Below are 20,479 nucleotides of genomic sequence, written 5' to 3' on the forward strand. Positions count from 1 at the left end.
TTCTTCAGAGAGAGGGGTTTTCAGTCTATATTTAGGCCCAGTTTCCCCTCAGTACAGTGCTTGTCAGAGGGACATATAGCTGGTATAGTTTGTGGCTCCTTTTTACCTCATGGGAAATCTGTCACAGACCCTCTATAATTGGTTGCAGGGACTTTTCTTTTGCCTTTGTCTATGGATCTATAATATACTCCTATTCCATAACCTCTGCTGATATGTTTCAGTACTGGCTTGGCTGTCTACTGTTTTTTTGCTGGAGGACGAGTGTCTAATCAAAAACCTTGTTATGGGCATTTAAAGATTTATAGTGCGTGTGTATAAATATAATGGCGAGGCACTGCAGTATAAATTTTTAGGTAACGTAATTACATATATTTTGTCTCTATCCCAACTTGTTTTATGTCCCTTTAACATCATCCTTATATACCATTCAACGTATTGTTAGTCTTTATTCTGACCATTTAGCTTACCATCTTCTAATTTTCTCATTTAATAAATGAATCTTGGTGGTTTGGCTGGCGCCACCATCTCTACTACACATCAGTGTTGTTGCAAATATTAACAGTTTAGGCAAGAAAACATAAACACAAGAAGCACTTTTTAGCCCTATTATTTAGAACCTGACCCAGGGTGTCGGCGATATATATATTTTAATACCATTTCACCTCATGAATGATTGGTAAAATCCAACTGCCATTCCCCTCTCAACTGAGCATTCAACATATAGTTTGTGTTCCTAAAGGGATTTTTTATTTGTTTTTGAAGAGTTGGTTTTAACAACTGTAGGTATGGCTCCCATTATCTCATAAAAGAAGATGCTCTGACCTGAATGTCTCCCATTGTGTCTGCCTGTTCATAGGTAACTTAGCATGTCTTGTTTAAGTAGAGCTAAGGTAGGAGGCCTATTATCCAGCCATAGTCTCGCAAGGAGAATCACATTATAGAAGAATAATTTTCTTTTTAAAGACACGATGAGTCCACGGATCATCATCCTTACTTGTGGGATTTCACCTCCTGGTCAGCAGGATGAGGCAAAGAGCACCACAGCAGAGCTGTTAAATAGCTCCTTCCCTCCCACTCCAGTCATTTTCTTTGCCTACGTTAGTGATAGGAAGAGGTAAAGTGAGGTGTTAGGTTAGATTCTTCAATCAAGAGTTTATTTTTTTTAAAGTAGTGCCAGAGAGTGCTACTTTGTTCTAGGGTGTATCCTTAGTCCATATCAGTCTCTAGAGTAGAGATTTGGTGGCTTTAGAGCTATGGGAACTTGTGGGACTTAATTCTCACTGCGCCTCCCATTTTCAGCTGCCCCATATCCTTCAGCCTGAGATTCTTTCTGACTCAGCATGACTTGATCCCTCAGGCCAATGTGAGGGAGAGGACCTCTCAAGCTTGGGAACTGCCCTACTGCCAGGCAGTGTTTGAGGTAAGTGCTACCTTTTCTGGGATTTAAGGAGTCTCAGTGTTTGTTAACTTAGCACTATGTCACATAAGGTGTTAATGGGAAGCCTTATTTATGTGGGGATAGTGTCAGACTTTCAGAATAAGTCTTATTTGGGCAGTGATTTGGTGCAGGCACTGGGGCTGGAGTTATGTTGCTAATTTTATTTTTACTACAATATCAATATTTTATTTGAAAAGATGGATCAAGATGAGGTGCAGGCCGTTACATGTGTTTTCTTCTGTTAAGTGTGATCAGTCCACGGGTCATCATTACTTCTGGGATATTACTCCTCCCCAACAGGAAGTGCAAGAGGATTCACCCAGCAGAGCTGCATATAGCTCCTCCCCTCTACGTCACTCCCAGTCATTCTCTTGCACCCAACGACTAGATAGGATGTGTGAGAGGACTATGGTGATTATACTTAGTTTTATATCTTCAATCAAAAGTTTGTTATTTTAAAATAGCACCGGAGTGTGTTATTATCTCTCTGGCAGAGTTTGAAGAAGAATCTACCAGAGTTTTTGTTATGATTTTAGCCGGAGTAGTTAAGATCATATTGCTGTTTCTCGGCCATCTGAGGAGAGGTAAACTTCAGATCAGGGGACAGCGGGCAGATGAATCTGCATAGAGGTATGTAGCAGTTTTTATTTTCTGACAATGGAATTGATGAGAAAATCCTGCCATACCGATATAATGTCATGTATGTATACTTTACACTTCAGTATTCTGGGGAATGGTACTTCACTAGAATTACACTGTAAGAAATACATAAAGCTGTTTAATAACTAGAGATTATGTTTAACGTTTTTGCTGGAATGTAAAATCGTTTTCATTTACTGAGGTACTGAGTGAATAAATGTTTGGGCACTATTTTTCCACTTGGCAGTTGCTTAATCTGTTTTCTGACAGTTTCTGTTCTCCCTCACTGCTGTGTGTGAGGGGGAGGGGCCGTTTTTTGGCGCTTTTACTACGCATCAAATATTTCAGTCAGCAACTCATTGTATTCCCTGCATGATCCGGTTCATCTCTACAGAGCTCAGGGGTCTTCAAAACTTATTTTAAGGGAGGTAATTTCTCTCAGCAGAGCTGTGAGAATTATAGTTTGACTGAGATAAAAAACGTTTATTCTGTAATTTGTTTCCTGCTTTCAGAATTTGTTATCTTTGCTAATGGGATTAAACCTTTGCTAAAGTTGTGTTATTTACAAGGATTGAGGCTATAACTGTTTCAATTTGCTAGTGTGTTAAACATGTCTGATTCAGAGGATGATACCTGTGTCATTTGTTGCAATGCCAAAGTGGAGCCCAATAGAAATTTATGTACTAACTGTATTGATGCTACTTTAAATAAAAGTCAATCTGTACAAATTGAACAAATTTCACCAAACAATGAGGGGAGAGTTATGCCGACTAACTCGCCTCACGTGTCAGTACCTACATCTCCCGCTCAGAGGGAGGTGCGTGATATTGTAGCGCCGAGTACATCTGGGCGGCCATTACAAATCACATTACAGGATATGGCTACTGTTATGACTGAGGTTTTGGCTAAATTACCAGAACTAAGAGGTAAGCGTGATCACTCTGGGGTGAGAACAGAGTGCGCTGATAATATTAGGGCCATGTCAGACACTGCGTCACAGGTGGCAGAACATGAGGACGGAGAACTTCATTCTGTGGGTGACGGTTCTGATCCAAACAGACTGGATTCAGATATTTCAAATTTTAAATTTAAACTGGAAAACCTCCGTGTATTACTAGGGGAGGTGTTAGCGGCTCTGAATGATTGTAACACAGTTGCAATACCAGAGAAAATGTGTAGGTTGGATAAATATTTTGCGGTACCGACGAGTACTGAAGTTTTTCCTATACCTAAGAGACTTACTGAAATTGTTACTAAGGAGTGGGATAGACCCGGTGTGCCGTTCTCACCCCCTCCGATATTTAGAAAAATGTTTCCAATAGACGCCACCACAAGGGACTTATGGCAAACGGTCCCTAAGGTGGAGGGAGCAGTTTCTACCTTAGCTAAGCGTACCACTATCCCGGTGGAGGATAGCTGTGCTTTTTCAGATCCAATGGATAAAAAATTAGAGGGTTACCTTAAGAAAATGTTTGTTCAACAAGGTTTTATATTGCAACCCCTTGCATGCATTGCGCCGATCACGGCTGCAGCGGCATTCTGGATTGAGTCTCTGGAAGAGAACATTGGTTCAGCTACTCTGGACGACATTACGGACAGGCTTAGAGTCCTTAAACTAGCTAATTCATTCATTTCGGAGGCCGTAGTACATCTTACTAAACTTACGGCGAAGAATTCAGGATTCGCCATTCAGGCACGCAGGGCGCTGTGGCTAAAATCCTGGTCAGCTGATGTTACTTCTAAGTCTAAATTGCTTAATATACCTTTCAAAGGGCAGACCTTATTCGGGCCCGGATTGAAAGAGATTATCGCTGACATTACAGGAGGTAAAGGCCATGCCCTGCCTCAGGACAAAGCCAAAGCCAAGACTAGACAGTCTAATTTTCGTTCCTTTCGTAATTTCAAAGCAGGAGCAGCATCAACTTCCTCTGCACCAAAACAGGAAGGAGCTGTTGCTCGCTACAGACAAGGCTGGAATCCTAACCAGTCCTGGAACAAGGACAAGCAGACTAGGAAACCTGCTGCTGCCCCTAAAACAGCATGAATTGAGGGCCCCCGATCCGGGATCGGATCTAGTGGGGGGCAGACTTTCTCTCTTCGCCCAGACTTGGGCAAGAGATGTTCAGGATCCCTGGGCGCTAGAGATAATATCTCAGGGATACCTTCTGGACTTCAAATACTCTCCTCCAAGAGAGAGATTTCATCTGTCAAGATTGTCAACAATCCAGACAAAGAAAGAGGCGTTTCTACGCTGCGTACAAGAGCTCTTGTTAATGGGAGTAATCCATCCAGTTCCACGATTGGAACAGGGACAGGGGTTTTACTCAAATCTGTTTGTGGTTCCCAAAAAAGAGGGAACTTTCAGACCAATCCTGGACTTAAAGATCCTAAACAAATTCCTAAGAGTTCCATCGTTCAAGATGGAGACTATTCGGACAATTTTACCTATGATCCAAGAGGGTCAGTACATGACCACTGTAGATTTAAAAGATGCTTACCTTCACATACCGATTCACAAAGATCATTATCGGTACCTAAGGTTTGCCTTCCTAGACAGGCATTACCAGTTTGTGGCTCTTCCATTCGGATTGGCTACAGCTCCAAGAATCTTCACAAAGGTTCTGGGTGCTCTTCTGGCGGTACTAAGACCGCGGGGAATCTCGGTAGCTCCATACCTAGACGACATTCTGATACAAGCTTCAAGCTTTCAAACTGCCAAGTCTCATACAGAGTTAGTGCTGGCATTTCTAAGGTCACATGGATGGAAGGTGAACGAAAAGAAAAGTTCACTCGTTCCACTCACAAGAGTTCCCTTCCTGGGGACTCTTATAGATTCTGTAGAAATGAAGATTTACCTGACAGAGGACAGGCTAACAAGACTTCAAAGTGCTTGCCGCACCCTTCATTCCATTCAACACCCGTCAGTGGCTCAATGCATGGAGGTAATCGGCTTAATGGTAGCGGCAATGGACATAGTTCCCTTTGCACGCTTACACCTCAGACCACTGCAACTGTGCATGCTAAGTCAGTGGAATGGGGATTACTCAGACTTATCCCCTTCTCTGAATCTGGATCAAGAGACCAGAAATTCTCTTCTATGGTGGCTTTCTCGGCCACATCTGTCCAGGGGGATGCCATTCAGGAGACCAGACTGGACAATTGTAACAACAGACGCCAGCCTTCTAGGTTGGGGTGCCGTCTGGAATTCTCTGAAGGCTCAGGGACAATGGAGTCAGGAGGAGAGTCTCCTGCCAATAAACATTCTGGAATTGAGAGCAGTTCTCAATGCCCTCCTGGCTTGGCCCCAGTTGACAACTCGGGGGTTCATCAGGTTTCAGTCGGACAACATCACGACTGTAGCTTACATCAACCATCAGGGAGGGACAAGAAGCTCCCTAGCTATGATGGAAGTATCAAAGATAATTCGCTGGGCAGAGTCTCACTCTTGCCACCTGTCAGCAATCCACATCCCGGGAGTGGAGAACTGGGAGGCGGATTTCTTAAGTCGTCAGACTTTTCATCCGGGGGAGTGGGAACTTCATCCGGAGGTCTTTGCCCAAATACTTTGACGTTGGGGCAAACCAGAGATAGATCTCATGACGTCTCGAAAGAACGCCAAGCTTCCTCGTTACGGGTCCAGATCCAGGGATCCAGGAGCAGTCCTGATAGATGCTCTGACAGCACCTTGGGACTTCAGGATGGCTTACGTGTTTCCACCCTTCCCGTTGCTTCCTCGATTGATTGCCAGAATCAAACAAGAGAGAGCATCAGTGATTCTAATAGCGCCTGCGTGGCCACGCAGGACTTGGTATGCAGACCTGGTGGACATGTCATCCTGTCCACCTTGGTCTCTACCTCTGAAACAGGACCTTCTGATACAGGGTCCCTTCAAACATCAAAATCTAACTTCTCTGAAGCTGACTGCTTGGAAATTGAACGCTTGATTTTATCAAGACGTGGGTTTTCTGAGTCAGTTATTGATACCTTAATACAGGCTAGGAAACCTGTTACCAGAAAGATTTACCATAAGATATGGCGTAAATACCTATATTGGTGTGAATCCAAAGGTTACTCTTGGAGTAAGGTTAGGATTCCTAGGATATTGTCTTTTCTACAAGAAGGTTTAGAAAAGGGTTTATCTGCTAGTTCATTAAAGGGACAGATCTCAGCTCTGTCCATTCTGTTACACAAACGTCTGTCAGAAGTTCCTGACGTCCAGGCTTTTTGTCAGGCTTTGGCCAGGATTAAGCCTGTGTTTAAAACTGTTGCTCCACCATGGAGTTTAAACCTTGTTCTTAATGTTTTACAGGGCGTTCCGTTTGAACCCCTTCATTCCATTGATATAAAGTTGTTATCTTGGAAAGTTCTATTTTTAATGGCTATTTCCTCGGCTCGAAGAGTCTCTGAATTATCAGCCTTACATTGTGATTCTCCTTATTTGATTTTTCATTCGGATAAGGTAGTCCTGCGTACTAAACCTGGGTTCTTACCTAAGGTAGTTACTAACAGGAATATCAATCAAGAGATTGTTGTTCCTTCTTTATGCCCAAATCCTTCTTCAAAGAAGGAACGTCTACTGCACAACCTGGATGTAGTCCGTGCTCTAAAATTTTACTTACAGGCAACTAAGGAATTTCGACAAACGTCTTCTCTGTTTGTCATTTACTCTGGGCAGAGGAGAGGTCAAAAAGCTTCCGCTACCTCTCTTTCTTTTTGGCTTCGTAGCATAATTCGTTTAGCTTATGAGACTGCTGGACAGCAGCCTCCTGAAAGAATTACAGCTCATTCTACTAGAGCTGTGGCTTCCACTTGGGCCTTCAAGAATGAGGCCTCTGTTGAACAGATTTGCAAGGCTGCAACTTGGTCTTCGCTTCATACTTTTTCCAAATTTTACAAATTTGACACTTTTGCTTCATCGGAGGCTATTTTTGGGAGAAAGGTTCTTCAGGCAGTGGTTCCTTCTGTATAAAGAGCCTGCCTATCCCTCCCGTCATCCGTGTACTTTTGCTTTGGTATTGGTATCCCAGAAGTAATGATGACCCGTGGACTGATCACACTTAACAGAAGAAAACATAATTTATGCTTACCTGATAAATTCCTTTCTTCTGTAGTGTGATCAGTCCACGGCCCGCCCTGTTTTTAAGGCAGGTAAATATTTTTTAATTTATACTCCAGTCACCACTTCACCCTTGGCTTTTCCTTTCTCGTTGGTCCTTGGTCGAATGACTGGGAGTGACGTAGAGGGGAGGAGCTATATGCAGCTCTGCTGGGTGAATCCTCTTGCACTTCCTGTTGGGGAGGAGTAATATCCCAGAAGTAATGATGACCCGTGGACTGATCACACTACAGAAGAAAGGAATTTATCAGGTAAGCATAAATTATGTTTTATGTCTTGATGCAAATGTGGAACCAGCCATCCCTTTCTGTCCTACATGTATTGAAAGGACTGTAAGTTTTAGGGATAACATTTTTACTGAGCCAATCTCCTCTCAGGCATATGTTGTCCAAGAGTCTTCTGATGAGGGTCAATTTATGCCGCAACTTTCTCCCCAAGCGTCCAAAAAATTAACGCCCCCACCAGCAGTGCCCTGCGCTTCTGCTCTAGCACCTGCTGGAGTTACTTTAAAAGACATAGCTGCGGTTATGTCTTCCACAATTTCTGATGCGTTGTCTGCTTTTCCTATGCTTCAAGGCAAGCGCAAGGGGAAGGACAAACATGTTATTATTGAGGTTTCTGATGCCATGGTGGCAGAGGTACCCTCCCAGGGAACTGAGATGGAGGGTATAGAGGTTTTATCAGATGGCAAGATTTCAGATTCAGAGAGTTCTTTACCTTTGACTGATTCAGAGGTTGTCTCTTTCCGATTTAAACTAGAACACCTCCCTCCGTCTGTTACTCAGGGAGGTGTTGGTTACCTTAGACGACTGTGATTCCACAGTAGTAGTCGCTCCTGTGAAGGCGAGTAAATTGGACAGTTATTTCGAAGTTCCTACTTTCTCGGATGTTTTTCCAGTTCCTAAGCGAGCTTCGGAGATTCTTTCTAAGGAATGGGAGAGACCAGGTATTCCCTTCTCTCTGTCTCCTATTTTCAGAAAGTTGTTTCCTATAGCTGACGCTGTCAAGGAAGCTTGGTAATCAGTTCCTAAGGTAAAAGGGGCTATTTCCACTTTAGCCAAGCGAACTACTATTCCTATTGAGGATAGTTGTGCCTTTAAATACCCCATGGACAAGAAGTTGGAGGGTCTACTTAAAAAGATTAATGTTCACCAGGGTCTGCTGTTGCAGCCGGCTGCGTGCATTGCTACTGTTACTAGTGCGGCAGCTTATTGGTTTGATGCTCTGTCCGAGTCTCTTAAGTCTGAGACTTCTTTGGAGGAGATCCAAGATAAGATTAAAGCTCTGAAGTTAGCCAATGCTTTTATTACGGATGCTTCTCTGCAAATGACTAAATTAGCAGCTAAGAGTTCAGGGTTCTCTATCCTAGCCCACAGAGCTTTATGGTTAAAACCTTGTCCTGCAGACGTTTCATCTAACTCTAAGCTTCTAGCTATTCCTTACAAGGGAAAGACCTTGTTTGGACCTGGCCTAAAGGAATTTATCTCTGACATCATGGGAGGTAAGGGTCATCTCCTTCCTCAGGATAAGAGAAATAAACAAAAAGGACGACAAAGTAATTTTTTTTCCTTTCGCAATTTCAAGGGAAATTCTTTCTCTTCCTCCTCTAAACAGGAAGGGAACTATTCACAATCTAAGCCTACTTGGAGACCCAACCAGCCTTGGAACAAGGGTAAACAGTCCAAGAAGCCTGCTGCTGACTTCAAAACAGCATGAAGGGCATGCCCCCGATCCGGGACCAGATCTGGTGGGGGACAGACTTTCTTTCTTTGTTCAGGCTTGGCTGCGAGATGTTCAGGATCCCTGGGCTATAGAAATAGTGTCCCAGGGATACAAACTGGAGTTAAAAATGTTTCCTCCCGAGGAAGATTTCTTCTTTCAAGATTATCTGCAAACCAGATAAAAAGAGAGGCATTCTTACATTGTGTAAGAGACCTCTCCTCCCTGGGAGTGATTATTCCCGTTCCTGTACAGGAACACGGGCAGGGTTTTTATTCAAATCTGTTTGTAGTTCCCAAGAAGGAGGGAACTTTCAGACCTATCTTAGACCTTAAGAGTCTGAACAAGTTTCTCAGAGTTCCATCTTTCAAGATGGAAACTATTCGGTCCATTCTTCCATTGATCCAGGAGGGTCAATTTATGACGACAGTGGACTTAAAGGATGCATATCTATATGTTCATATCCACAGAGATCATCACAAGTTCCTAAGGTTTGCCTTTCTGGACAGACACTTTCAGTTTGTGGCTCTTCCTTTCGGGCTGGCCACGGCACCCAGAATTTTCACAAAGGTTCTGGAGTCTCTGCTGGCGGTTCTAAGACCGCGGGGCATTGCGGTGGCGCCTTATCTGGACGATATTCTAATCCAGGCCGCCATCTTGTCAACAAGCAAGGTCCCATACCGACATTGTACTATCCTTCCTGAGAACTCACGGGTGGAAGGTAAATCTGGAAAAGAGTTCCTTAATCCCGAAGACAAGGGTGACTTTCTTGGGAACTTTAATCGATTCTATATCTATAAGGATTTTCTTTCATGTAATTAGCAAGAGTCCATGAGCTAGTGACGTATGGGATATACATTCCTACCAGGAGGGGCAAAGTTTCCCAAACCTCAAAATGCCTATAAATACACCCCTCACCACACCCACAATTCAGTTTTTACAAACTTTGCCTCCGATGGAGGTGGTGAAGTAAGTTTGTGCTAGATTCTACGTTGATATGCGCTCCGCAGCAAGTTGGAGCCCGGTTTTCCTCTCAGCGTGCAGTGAATGTCAGAGGGATGTGAGGAGAGTATTGCCTATTTGAATGCAGTGATCTCCTTCTACGGGGTCTATTTCATAGGTTCTCTGTTATCGGTCGTAGAGATTCATCTCTTACCTCCCTTTTCAGATCGACGATATACTCTTATATATACCATTACCTCTGCTGATTCTCGTTTCAGTACTGGTTTGGCTATCTGCTATATGTAGATGAGTGTCCTGGGGTAAGTAAGTCTTATTTTCTGTGACACTCCAAGCTATGGTTGGGCACTTTGTTTATAAAGTTCTAAATATATGTATTCAAACATTTATTTGCCTTGACTCAGAATGTTCAACTTTCCTTATTTTCAGACAGTCAGTTTCATATTTGGGATAATGCATTTTAATTTAACATTTTTCTTACCTTAAAATTTGACTTTTTCCCTGTGGGCTGTTAGGCTCGCGGGGGCTGAAAATGCTTCATTTTATTGCGTCATTCTTGGCGCGGACTTTTTTGGCGCAAAAATTCTATTTCCGTTTCCGGCGTCATACGTGTCGCCGGAAGTTGCGTCATTTTTTGACGTTATTTTGCGCCAAAAATGTCGGCGTTCCGGATGTGGCGTCATTTTTGGCGCCAAAAAGCATTTAGGCGCCAAATAATGTGGGCGTCTTATTTGGCGCGAAAAAATATGGGCGTCGCTTTTGTCTCCACATTATTTAAGTCTCATTTTTTATTGCTTCTGGTTGCTAGAAGCTTGTTCTTTGGCATTTTTTCCCATTCCTGAAACTGTCATTTAAGGAATTTGATCAATTTTGCTTTATATATATGTTGTTTTTTCTCTTACATATTGCAAGATGTCTCACGTTGCATCTGAGTCAGAAGATACTACAGGAAAATCGCTGTCAAGTGCTGAATCTACCAAAGCTAAGTGTATCTGCTGTAAACTTTTGGTAGCTATTCCTCCAGCTGTTGTTTGTATTGATTGTCATGACAAACTTGTTAAAGCAGATAATATTTCCTTTAGTAAAGTACCATTGCCTGTTGCAGTTCCTTCAACATCTAAGGTGCAGAATGTTCCTGATAATATAAGAGATTTTGTTTCTGAATCCATAAAGAAGGCTATGTCTGTTATTTCTCCTTCTAGTAAACGTAAAAAATATTTTAAAACTTCTCTCCCTACAGATTAATTTTTAAATGAACATCATCATTCTGATTCTGATGATTCCTCTGGTTCAGAGGATTCTGTCTCAGAGGTTGATGCTGATAAATCTTCATATTTATTTAAAATGGAATTTATTCGTTCTTTACTTAAAGAAGTACTAATTGCTTTAGAAATAGAGGATTCTGGTCCTCTTGATACTAATTCTAAACGTTTAGATAAGGTATTTAAAGCTCCTGTGGTTATTCCAGAAGTTTTTCCTGTTCCTAATGCTATTTCTGCAGTAATTTCCAAAGAATGGGATAATTTGGGTAATTCATTTACTCCTTCTAAACGTTTTAAGCAATTATATCCTGTGCCGTCTGACAGATTAGAATTTTGGGACAAGATCCCTAAAGTTGATGGGGCTATTTCTACCCTTGCTAAACGTACTACTATTCCTACGTCAGATGGTACTTCGTTTAAGGATCCTCTAGATAGGAAAATTGAATCCTTTCTAAGAAAAGCTTATCTGTGTTCAGGTAATCTTCTTAGACCTGCTATATCTTTGGCTGATGTTGCTGCAGCTTCAACTTTTTGGTTGGAAACTTTAGCGCAACAAGTAACACATCGTGATTCTCATGATATTATTATTCTTCTTCAGCATGCTAATAATTTTATCTGTGATGCCATTTTTTATATTATCAGGGTTGATGTCAGGTTTATGTCTCTAGCTATTTTAGCTAGAAGAGCTTTATGGCTTAAAACTTGGAATGCTGATATGGCTTCTAAATCAACTTTACTTTCCATTTCTTTCCAGGGTAACAAATTATTTGGTTCTCAGTTGGATTCCATTATTTCAACTGTTACTGGTGGGAAAGGAACTTTTTTACCACAGGATAAAAAATCTAAAGGTAAAAACAGGGCTAATAATCGTTTTCGTTCCTTTCGTTTCAACAAAGAACAAAAGCCTGATCCTTCATCCTCAGGAGCAGTTTCAGTTTGGAGACCATCTCCAGTCTGGAATAAATCCAAGCCAGCTAGAAAGGCAAAGCCTGCTTCTAAGTCCACATGAAGGTGCGGCCCTCATTCCAGCTCAGCTGGTAGGGGGCAGGTTACGTTTTTTCAAGGAAATTTGGATCAATTCTGTTCACAATCTTTGGATTCAGAGCATTGTTTCAGAAGGGTACAGAATTGGTTTCAAGTTGAGACCTCCTGCAAAGAGATTTTTTCTTTCCCGTGTCCCAGTAAATCCAGTAAAAGCTCAAGCATTTCTGAAATGTGTTTCAGATCTAGAGTTGACTGGAGTAATTATGCCAGTTCCAGTTCCGGAACAGGGGATGGGGTTTTATTCAAATCTCTTCATTGTACCAAAGAAGGAGAATTCTTTCAGACCAGTTCTGGATCTAAAAATATTGAATCGTTATGTAAGGATACCAACATTCAAGATGGTAACTGTAAGGACTATCTTGCCTTTTGTTCAGCAAGGGAATTATATGTCCACAATAGATTTACAGGATGCATATCTGCATATTCCGATTCATCCAGATCATTATCAGTTCCTGAGATTCTCGTTTCTGGACAAGCATTACCAATTTGTGGCTCTGCCGTTTGGCCTAGCTACAGCTCCAAGAATTTTTACAAAGGTTCTCGGTGCCCTGCTGTCTGTAATCAGAGAACAGGGTATTGTGGTATTTCCTTATTTGGACGATATCTTGGTACTTGCTCAGTCTTTACATTTAGCAGAATCTCATACGAATCGACTTGTGTTGTTTCTTCAAGATCATGGTTGGAGGATCAATTTACCAAAAAGTTCTTTGATTCCTCAGACAAGGGTAACTTTTCTGGGTTTCCAGATGGATTCAGTGTCCATGACTCTGTCTTTAACAGACAAGAGACGTCTAAAGTTGATTGCAGCTTGTCGAAACCTTCAGTCACAATCATTCCGTTTGAACCTATGCATTCATTGGACATTAAATTACTTTCTTGGAAAGTTTTGTTCCTTTTGGCCATCTCTTCTGCCAGAAGAGTTTCTGAATTATCTGCTCTTTCTTGTGAGTCTCCTTTTCTGATTTTTCATCAGGATAAGGCGGTGTTGCGAACTTCTTTTGAATTTTTACCTAAAGTTGTGAATTCCAACAACATTAGTAGAGAAATTGTGGTTCCTTCATTATGTCCTAATCCTAAGAATTCTAAGGAGAAATCGTTGCATTCTTTGGATGTTGTTAGAGCTTTTAAATATTATGTTGAAGCTACGAAATCTTTTCGTAAGACTTCTAGTCTATTTGTTATCTTTTCCGGTTCTAGAAAAGGCCAGAAAGCTTCTGCCATTTCTTTGGCATCTTGGTTGAAATCTTTAATTCATCATGCCTATGTTGAGTCGGGTAAAACTCCGCCTCAGAGAATTACAGCTCATTCTACTAGGTCAGTTTCTACTTCCTGGGCGTTTAGGAATGAAGCTTCGGTTGACCAGATCTGCAAAGCAGCAACTTGGACCTCTTTGCATACTTTTACTAAATTCTACCATTTTGATGTATTTTCTTCTTCTGAAGCAGTTTTTGGTAGAAAAGTACTTCAGGCAGCGGTTTCAGTTTGAATCTTCTGCTTATGTTTTTCGTTAAACTTTATTTTGGGTGTGGATTCTTTTCAGCAGGAATTGGCTGTCTTTATTTTATCCCTCCCTCTCTAGTGACTCTTGTGTGGAAAGATCCACATCTTGGGTAGTCATTATCCCATACGTCACTAGCTCATGGACTCTTGCTAATTACATGAAAGAAAACATAATTTATGTAAGAACTTACCTGATAAATTCATTTCTTTCATATTAGCAAGAGTCCATGAGGCCCGCCCTTTTTTTGTGGTGGTTATGATTTTGTATAAAGCACAATTATTCCAATTCCTTATTTTATATGCTTTCGCACTTTTTTATCACCCCACTTCTTGGCTATTCGTTAAACTGAATTGTGGGTGTGGTGAGGGGTGTATTTATAGGCATTTTGAGGTTTGGGAAACTTTGCCCCTCCTGGTAGGAATGTATATCCCATACGTCACTAGCTCATGGACTCTTGCTAATATGAAAGAAATGAATTTATCAGGTAAGTTCTTACATAAATTATGTTTTTTTGACAGAGGTCAGGAAATCAAAGATTCTAGATACTCGTCGAGCCCTTCAGTCCAATCCTCGGCCGTCAGTGTCCCAGTGCATGGAAGTAATCGGACTGATGGTGGCGGCAATGAACATCATCCCGTTTGCTCGGTTTCACCTCAGACCTCTGCAGTTAAACATGCTCAGGCAGTGGAATGGAGATTATGCAGACTTGTCTCCTCGAATAACCCTGGAACAGGAGACAAGGGGCTCACTTCAATGGTGGTTGTCTCTGGATCATCTATCCCAGGGATCATGCTTTCGCAGACCATCCTGGGTGATTGTGACAACAGATGCCAGCCTTCTAGGGTGGGGAGCTGTCTGGGGTCCCCTAAAGGCTCAGGGAGTGTGGGCTCAGGTGGAGTCTGTCCTTCCTATAAACATCCTGGAACTGAGAGCAATCTTCAATGCTCTTCTGGCATGTCCTCATTTGGCTTTGGCCCAGTTCATCAGATTCCAGACGGTCAACATAACGATAGTGGCTTACATCGATCATCAGGGCGGAACGAGGAGTTCCTTAGCGATGACCGAGGTAGCCAAGATAGTCCGGTTGGCGGAGGCCTATTCTTGCCATCTGTCAGCGATCCACATCCCAGGGGTGGACAACTGGGAGGCGGACTTTCGCAGCAGGCACACCTTTCATCCGGGAGAGTGGGAACTCCATCCGGAAGTATTCTGCAACCTGATTCTCAAATTGGGTTGGCCGGAGTTAGATCTCATGGCATCTCGTCACAATGCAAAGCTCCCGAGATACGGGTCAAGGTCCAGGGATCCCCAGTCGGAATTGAGAGATGCTCTAGCAGTTCCTTGGTCTTTCAGCCTAGCATATCTTTTTCCCCCGTTTGCTCTTCTTCCTCGGGTCATTGCTCGAATCAAACAGGAGAAGGCATCAGTGATCCTCATTGCTCCTTCGTGGCCTCACAGGAATTGGTATGCCGATCTGGTGGACATGTCATCCCTGACACCTTGGAGACTGCCATTGAGGAAGGATCTTCTCATTCAAGGACCTTTCCTTCATCCAAATCTAATTTCTCTGAAGCTGACTGCTTGGAGATTGAACGCTTAATCCTATCCAAGTGGGGGTTTTCTGATTCGGTCATAGAGACCTTGATTCAGGTGCGTAAGCCTGTAACTAGAAAGATTTACTATAAGATATGGCGTAAATATCTTTATTGGTGTAAATCCAAGAACTACTCATGGAGTAGAGTTAGGATTCCCAGAATTTTGTCTTTTTCTCCAAGAAGGATTAGAGAAGAGTTTATCGGCAAGTTTCCCTAAAGGGTCAGATCTCTGCCTTATCTATTTTGTTACACAAACGTCTGGCAGATGTCCCAGATGTTCAATCCTTTTGTCAGGCCTTGGTTAGGATCAGGCCTGTGTTCAAACCTGTTACTCCTCCATGGAGTCTGAATTTAGTTCTTAAAGTTCTTCAAGGGGCTCCGTTTGAGCCTATGCATTCCTTAGATATTAAGTTGTTATCTTGGAAAGTTTTATTTCTTGTTGCTATTTCTTCATCTCGAAGAGTGTCTGAGCTTTCGGCATTGAAATACAATTTGTGGAACAGATTTGCAAGGCTGCAACTTGGTCTTCTCATCACACTTTTTCAAAATTTTACAAATTTGATACTTTTGCCTCGGCTGAGGCTGCTTTTGGGAAAAAAGGTTCTTCAAGCAGTGGTGCCTTCCGTTTAGGTTCCCTGTCTTGTCCCTCCCTTATCATCCATGTACTCTAGCTTTGGTATTGTATCCCACAAGTGATCCGTGGACTCATCGTGTCTTTAAAAAGAAAAGAAAATTTATGCTTACCTGATAAATTTGTTTCTTTTTAGACACGATGAGTCCACGGCCCGCCCTGTTCTTTTTAAGACTTTTTTTTTATTTTTTGTAAACTTCAGACACCTCTGCACCTTGGCTTTTCCTTTCTCTTCCTAACTTTGTTCGAATCACTGGAGTGGGAGGGAAGGGAGGAGCTATTTAACAGCTCTGCTGTGGTGCTCTTTGCCTCCTCCTGCTGACCAGAAGGTGAAATCCCACAAGTAAGGATGATGATCCGTGGACTCATTGTGTCTAATTTTCTTTTTTGTCATTAGGCAGATTTTGTTCTTCAAGAAATATTATGTCTGGTGTCAGCTATCTTTTGTAACAACTTTTCTTCCATTCCCCAAAATTTGTACAATCTAGAACATGTGTATATCATATGCATTATATCTGCCTCTGCAGCAGAACATCTGGGACAGTGACCGGAGGATGTCCTGATCCATTTGCAAAACATCTGGGGGTGACATAAGCATTATAAAGCAATTTAACATAAGACTCGCGATTGTCTACTGTGTGGCCTTTCTAACTGTCTGTCTGTATACTTTTTTGGACTGCCTCAACAGTGACAGTGTCTTCCAATCTGTCTGTCCATGCTTCACTAAGGTATGATATTTCATTCTTAGTAGACTTTTCTAAAAGGGTTTTGCAAGGTTGAGTAACTTATAAATATCAAGTTAATTTATATCTGTAAATGTTTATTGAGAATACATTTACATGAATATGTGCTTTTCATGTTAAATTGCCACCTAGCTAACCAAGCTCCTTCTATATTCTTTTTAAGAGAGAATAAAAATATTGATGACTGATAATTAATCTTTCAGGAATTTACATGGTTCAAAGTTATTATTTAGACCTTGTAGGGTGAATCTATTTCAGATTTTACTAATTTATTACTTATGTTATTCCCTCACCAGTGAGATTTTATAAATTGTATTCCTAAAAATCTTAGTTCTGCAGGATTTTTATTGTGGATTCTTCTAAAATGGTCAAACATTTGGTTTCTGACCATTTTAGAAGAATCCATTTTAGAAGAATCGACAATAAAAATCCTGCTGAACTATGAATTTTAGGAATAAAATCTCACTTGCGAGGAATGACATAAGTAATGAATTAGGAAAATCTGAAATATAGTAGTAGTTGTGATCCTCCTTGTCTTATTTTTCATCAGGATAAGGCAGTTTTATGGACTGCTAAAGATAAATTGTGTCCTTATCCTAAGAATACTTCAGAGATCATTGCATAATTTGGATGTTGTTAGAGCATTGGAATATTATATTGATGCCACTAAGGACTTTAGACAGACTTCTAGTTTGTTGATTCACTTTTCTGGTGCTATAAAAGGACAGAAAGTTTCTGCTTTTTCTCTGGTTGAAACTTTTGATTCACAAAACTTACTTGGAGGCAGGTCAGCCTCCACCACAACAGATTACTGCTCATTCTACTAAGTCAGTCGCCATTTCTTGGGCTTTCAAGAATGAGGCTTCAGTTGACCAAATCTGCAAGGAAGCTACTTAGTCTTATTTGTATACTTTTACAAATTTCCATTACCATTTTGATGTTTTTGCTTTTTCTGCAGCCTATGGTAGAAAGGTCCTTCAGGCAGTTGTCTCAGTTTGATTTTTTTCTCTTTCTTGATTGTTTTTTTTTTATGCATTACAAAAAAACAATTATGCTTTTGTTCAGTTTCAGTGGGGTTGTGGATTTAGTTTCTCAGTGAAAAAATGTTTTTAAATCCCTCCCTTTCTGTTATTACTCGTGGACGTCACAGCTTAGGTATTAATTTCCAGGAGTAATGACTCATGGACTCTTACCACCTGTATGAAAGAAAACATAATTTATGCTTACCTGGTAAATTAATTTCTTTCATGGTGGGGTGAGTCCACAAGACCTTTTATGGTTCTTTTTCTTACCTCATTTTGCTGTGCTATATGTTAGACTGAGGTGCATGTGAGGTGTTTTATAGAGTTCTTGGAGTTTGGGAATCTTTGCCTCTTCCTAGTGGTAAGGAAGAGTAATTGCCATTAGTAATGGACTCTCACCACCATGAACTAAATTAATTTATCAGGTAAGCATAAATTTTGTTTTTCAGTCTGCTGAGGAGAAGCTGGTCTTAGCCCAGGAAGAGCTGAAATCTAATAGGAATGAGATGAATAATCAGAATAAATCAGTCCAACAACTTACAACTTTGAAGGGAACCATGGAACAGGACATCACAAAAATGGCTAAACAAATGAAGGAACAAGAGAAAACCTTGCAAGAATTACAACAACAAAAGGTAAGTTATTTAATGCTTTACTGTCCTCCTATTATATCCTGTAATATACTCTTTCTGCATCAGGTCACAAATATTTGTTGTCATATACGGTAAAAAGTATGTGCAGATAAAATCTAGTCAGTTATTTTTTTCTTTCCTCCATCTAAAGAATACGTTTTTAAAAATATGTATTGTTTGTTTTTTGAGGGTATTGTCTTTGTCAACCATTGCAATGTGTTTCCTGATATTTAAGGTTATACAGGATTTATATTTATATATTGTAAGGCACTGTTTCCCAAACCCAGTCCTCATGACCCTTACTGACAGATATTCATTATATCTTAAAGGGACACTGAACCCAAGTTTTTTCTTTTGTGATAAAGATAGAACATGAAATTTTAAGCAACTTTCTAATTTACTCCTATTATCAAATTTTCTTCATTCTCTTGCTATCTTTATTTGAAATGCAATAATGTAAGTTTAGATGCCGGCCCATTTTTGGTTAACAACCTGGGTTGTTCTTGCTGATTGATAGATACATTCATCCACCAATAAAAAAGTGCTGTCCAGAGTTCTCAACCAAAAAAACGCTTAGATGTCTTCTTTTTCAAATTAAGATAGCAAGAGAATGAAGAAAAAATGATAATAGGAGTAGAATAGAAAGTTACTTAAAATTGCATGTTCTATTCGAATCATGAAATAATTTTTTTTGGGTTCAGTGTCCCTTTAACTAGAGCACAGGTGAAATAATCAGCTGATGGGTTAGCTGATTGTTTCACCTGTGCTCTAGTTAAGAAATAATTAATATCTGGCCTAAGTAAGGGTCCTGAGGACTGGGTTTGGGAAACACTGTTGTAAGGGATGAAAACAGTAAAAACAGCTTTTTAAAAGGGACATTATATACTAAATAAATGATATATTGTATAATGCATTAAGAGAAAATCAAGCAAAAAGAAGAGGGCACAACATAGTGTAAAACAGTATAAACAAGACCGAGGTGTGCAAATTGCAAAGGCTTACCGAATATATATGCACCGTGCTGTGACCGGTGCCCTCTGGCAGACTAACACTTGCAGTGGTTAGCACACTGGATGGAGCGTCGTTCCGCTGTGTCCCTTGGACCGGAAGGTAGACTGCTGTGATCAGAGATCCCTTAAGGCTGAACAATGGATCGAGTTCTTAATGCACTTCAGATGCATAAAAAGGCAAGAGACAAGAGAAAATACTAGTCTGAGAATAACATATAGTTGTATTTTTTAACATTTTATTAGCTGTTTAAAAATTGACAAAATAAGTGTAAAATTTGAATGTCTATAAAACAATGGGAGCTTCCATGTTGTAACTAAGGTTGCCTCTCTGCTGTGGCCAATTAGAAACAGTTATAAATAGGTTGTTAGAGTGTGCAGCCAATGGCTGTGTGGCATATGTGTTCTGTGCTTCCACTTCTAACAAGAACTGAAAGCTCACAATTTCAAAATGAAATAAGAATAAAGGGGTCACAATAAATAATGAAAGTATATTGCAAAGGATTTTTTCTATATACGATTTATAATTTTATATTATCATCTGAAAGTGTTTACTGTCCCTTTTTAAGAATGAATATGTATACATTGTATAGAAGACAAGTTTAGTCTCACTTTTCATTATGAAAACACAAAAAAGGAAATAATTCATGGCCATTGGTCTGTTCTTTGGTTCCTCAGACAAAGGTTACTTTCCTATGTTTCCAAACAGACTCAGGGTCAATGGTTCTTTCAATAACAGAGCAGAGATGGTTAAGATTGGTGTCAGCTTGTCTGAACCTTCAGTCTCTTTTGTTACCTTCAGTGGCTCTGTATGAAAGTACTAGGTCTCATGATTGCAGCTTCAAATGCAATTCAATTTGCTCAATTTCATATGAGGCCTTTTCAGCTTGGTATGTAGCATCAATGGTTCAGGAATTATACTCTGCTGTCTCAAAATATATTTTTGGATCCCATTTATTCTCTAACTTGGTGGCTGGATCATCCGTTTATTATTCAGGGGGCTTCTTTTGCTCGTCCCACCTGAACTGTGATCACTTCAGATGCATGTATTTCAGGTTGAGGAGCTGTTTGGGGTCCAATTTATTCTCTATGTTCTACCATTATTAGATATGCTTATTTTAAAAAAGCTGAAGTGGCCTCTTCAGCTCATTTATGTGGCTCATGTTTAGA

At 40.7% G+C, this 20,479-nt stretch overlaps 1 protein-coding gene across 1 annotated transcript in view; it reads left to right on the top strand.

Annotated features, from left to right (window-relative positions):
- EEA1 (early endosome antigen 1) overlaps positions 1-20,479 on the top strand; it is a 643,459-nt gene that overhangs the window by 584,900 nt on the left and 38,080 nt on the right. Inside the window, exon 23 of the mRNA XM_053719231.1 lies at positions 18,120-18,305. Within this exon, the coding sequence (XP_053575206.1) occupies positions 18,120-18,305 (186 nt within the window). The remainder of the gene's footprint in view (positions 1-18,119; positions 18,306-20,479) is intronic.

This window comes from Bombina bombina, chromosome 6, assembly GCF_027579735.1.
Source record: "Bombina bombina isolate aBomBom1 chromosome 6, aBomBom1.pri, whole genome shotgun sequence".
In the NCBI taxonomy this organism is placed as follows: domain Eukaryota; kingdom Metazoa; phylum Chordata; class Amphibia; order Anura; family Bombinatoridae; genus Bombina; species Bombina bombina.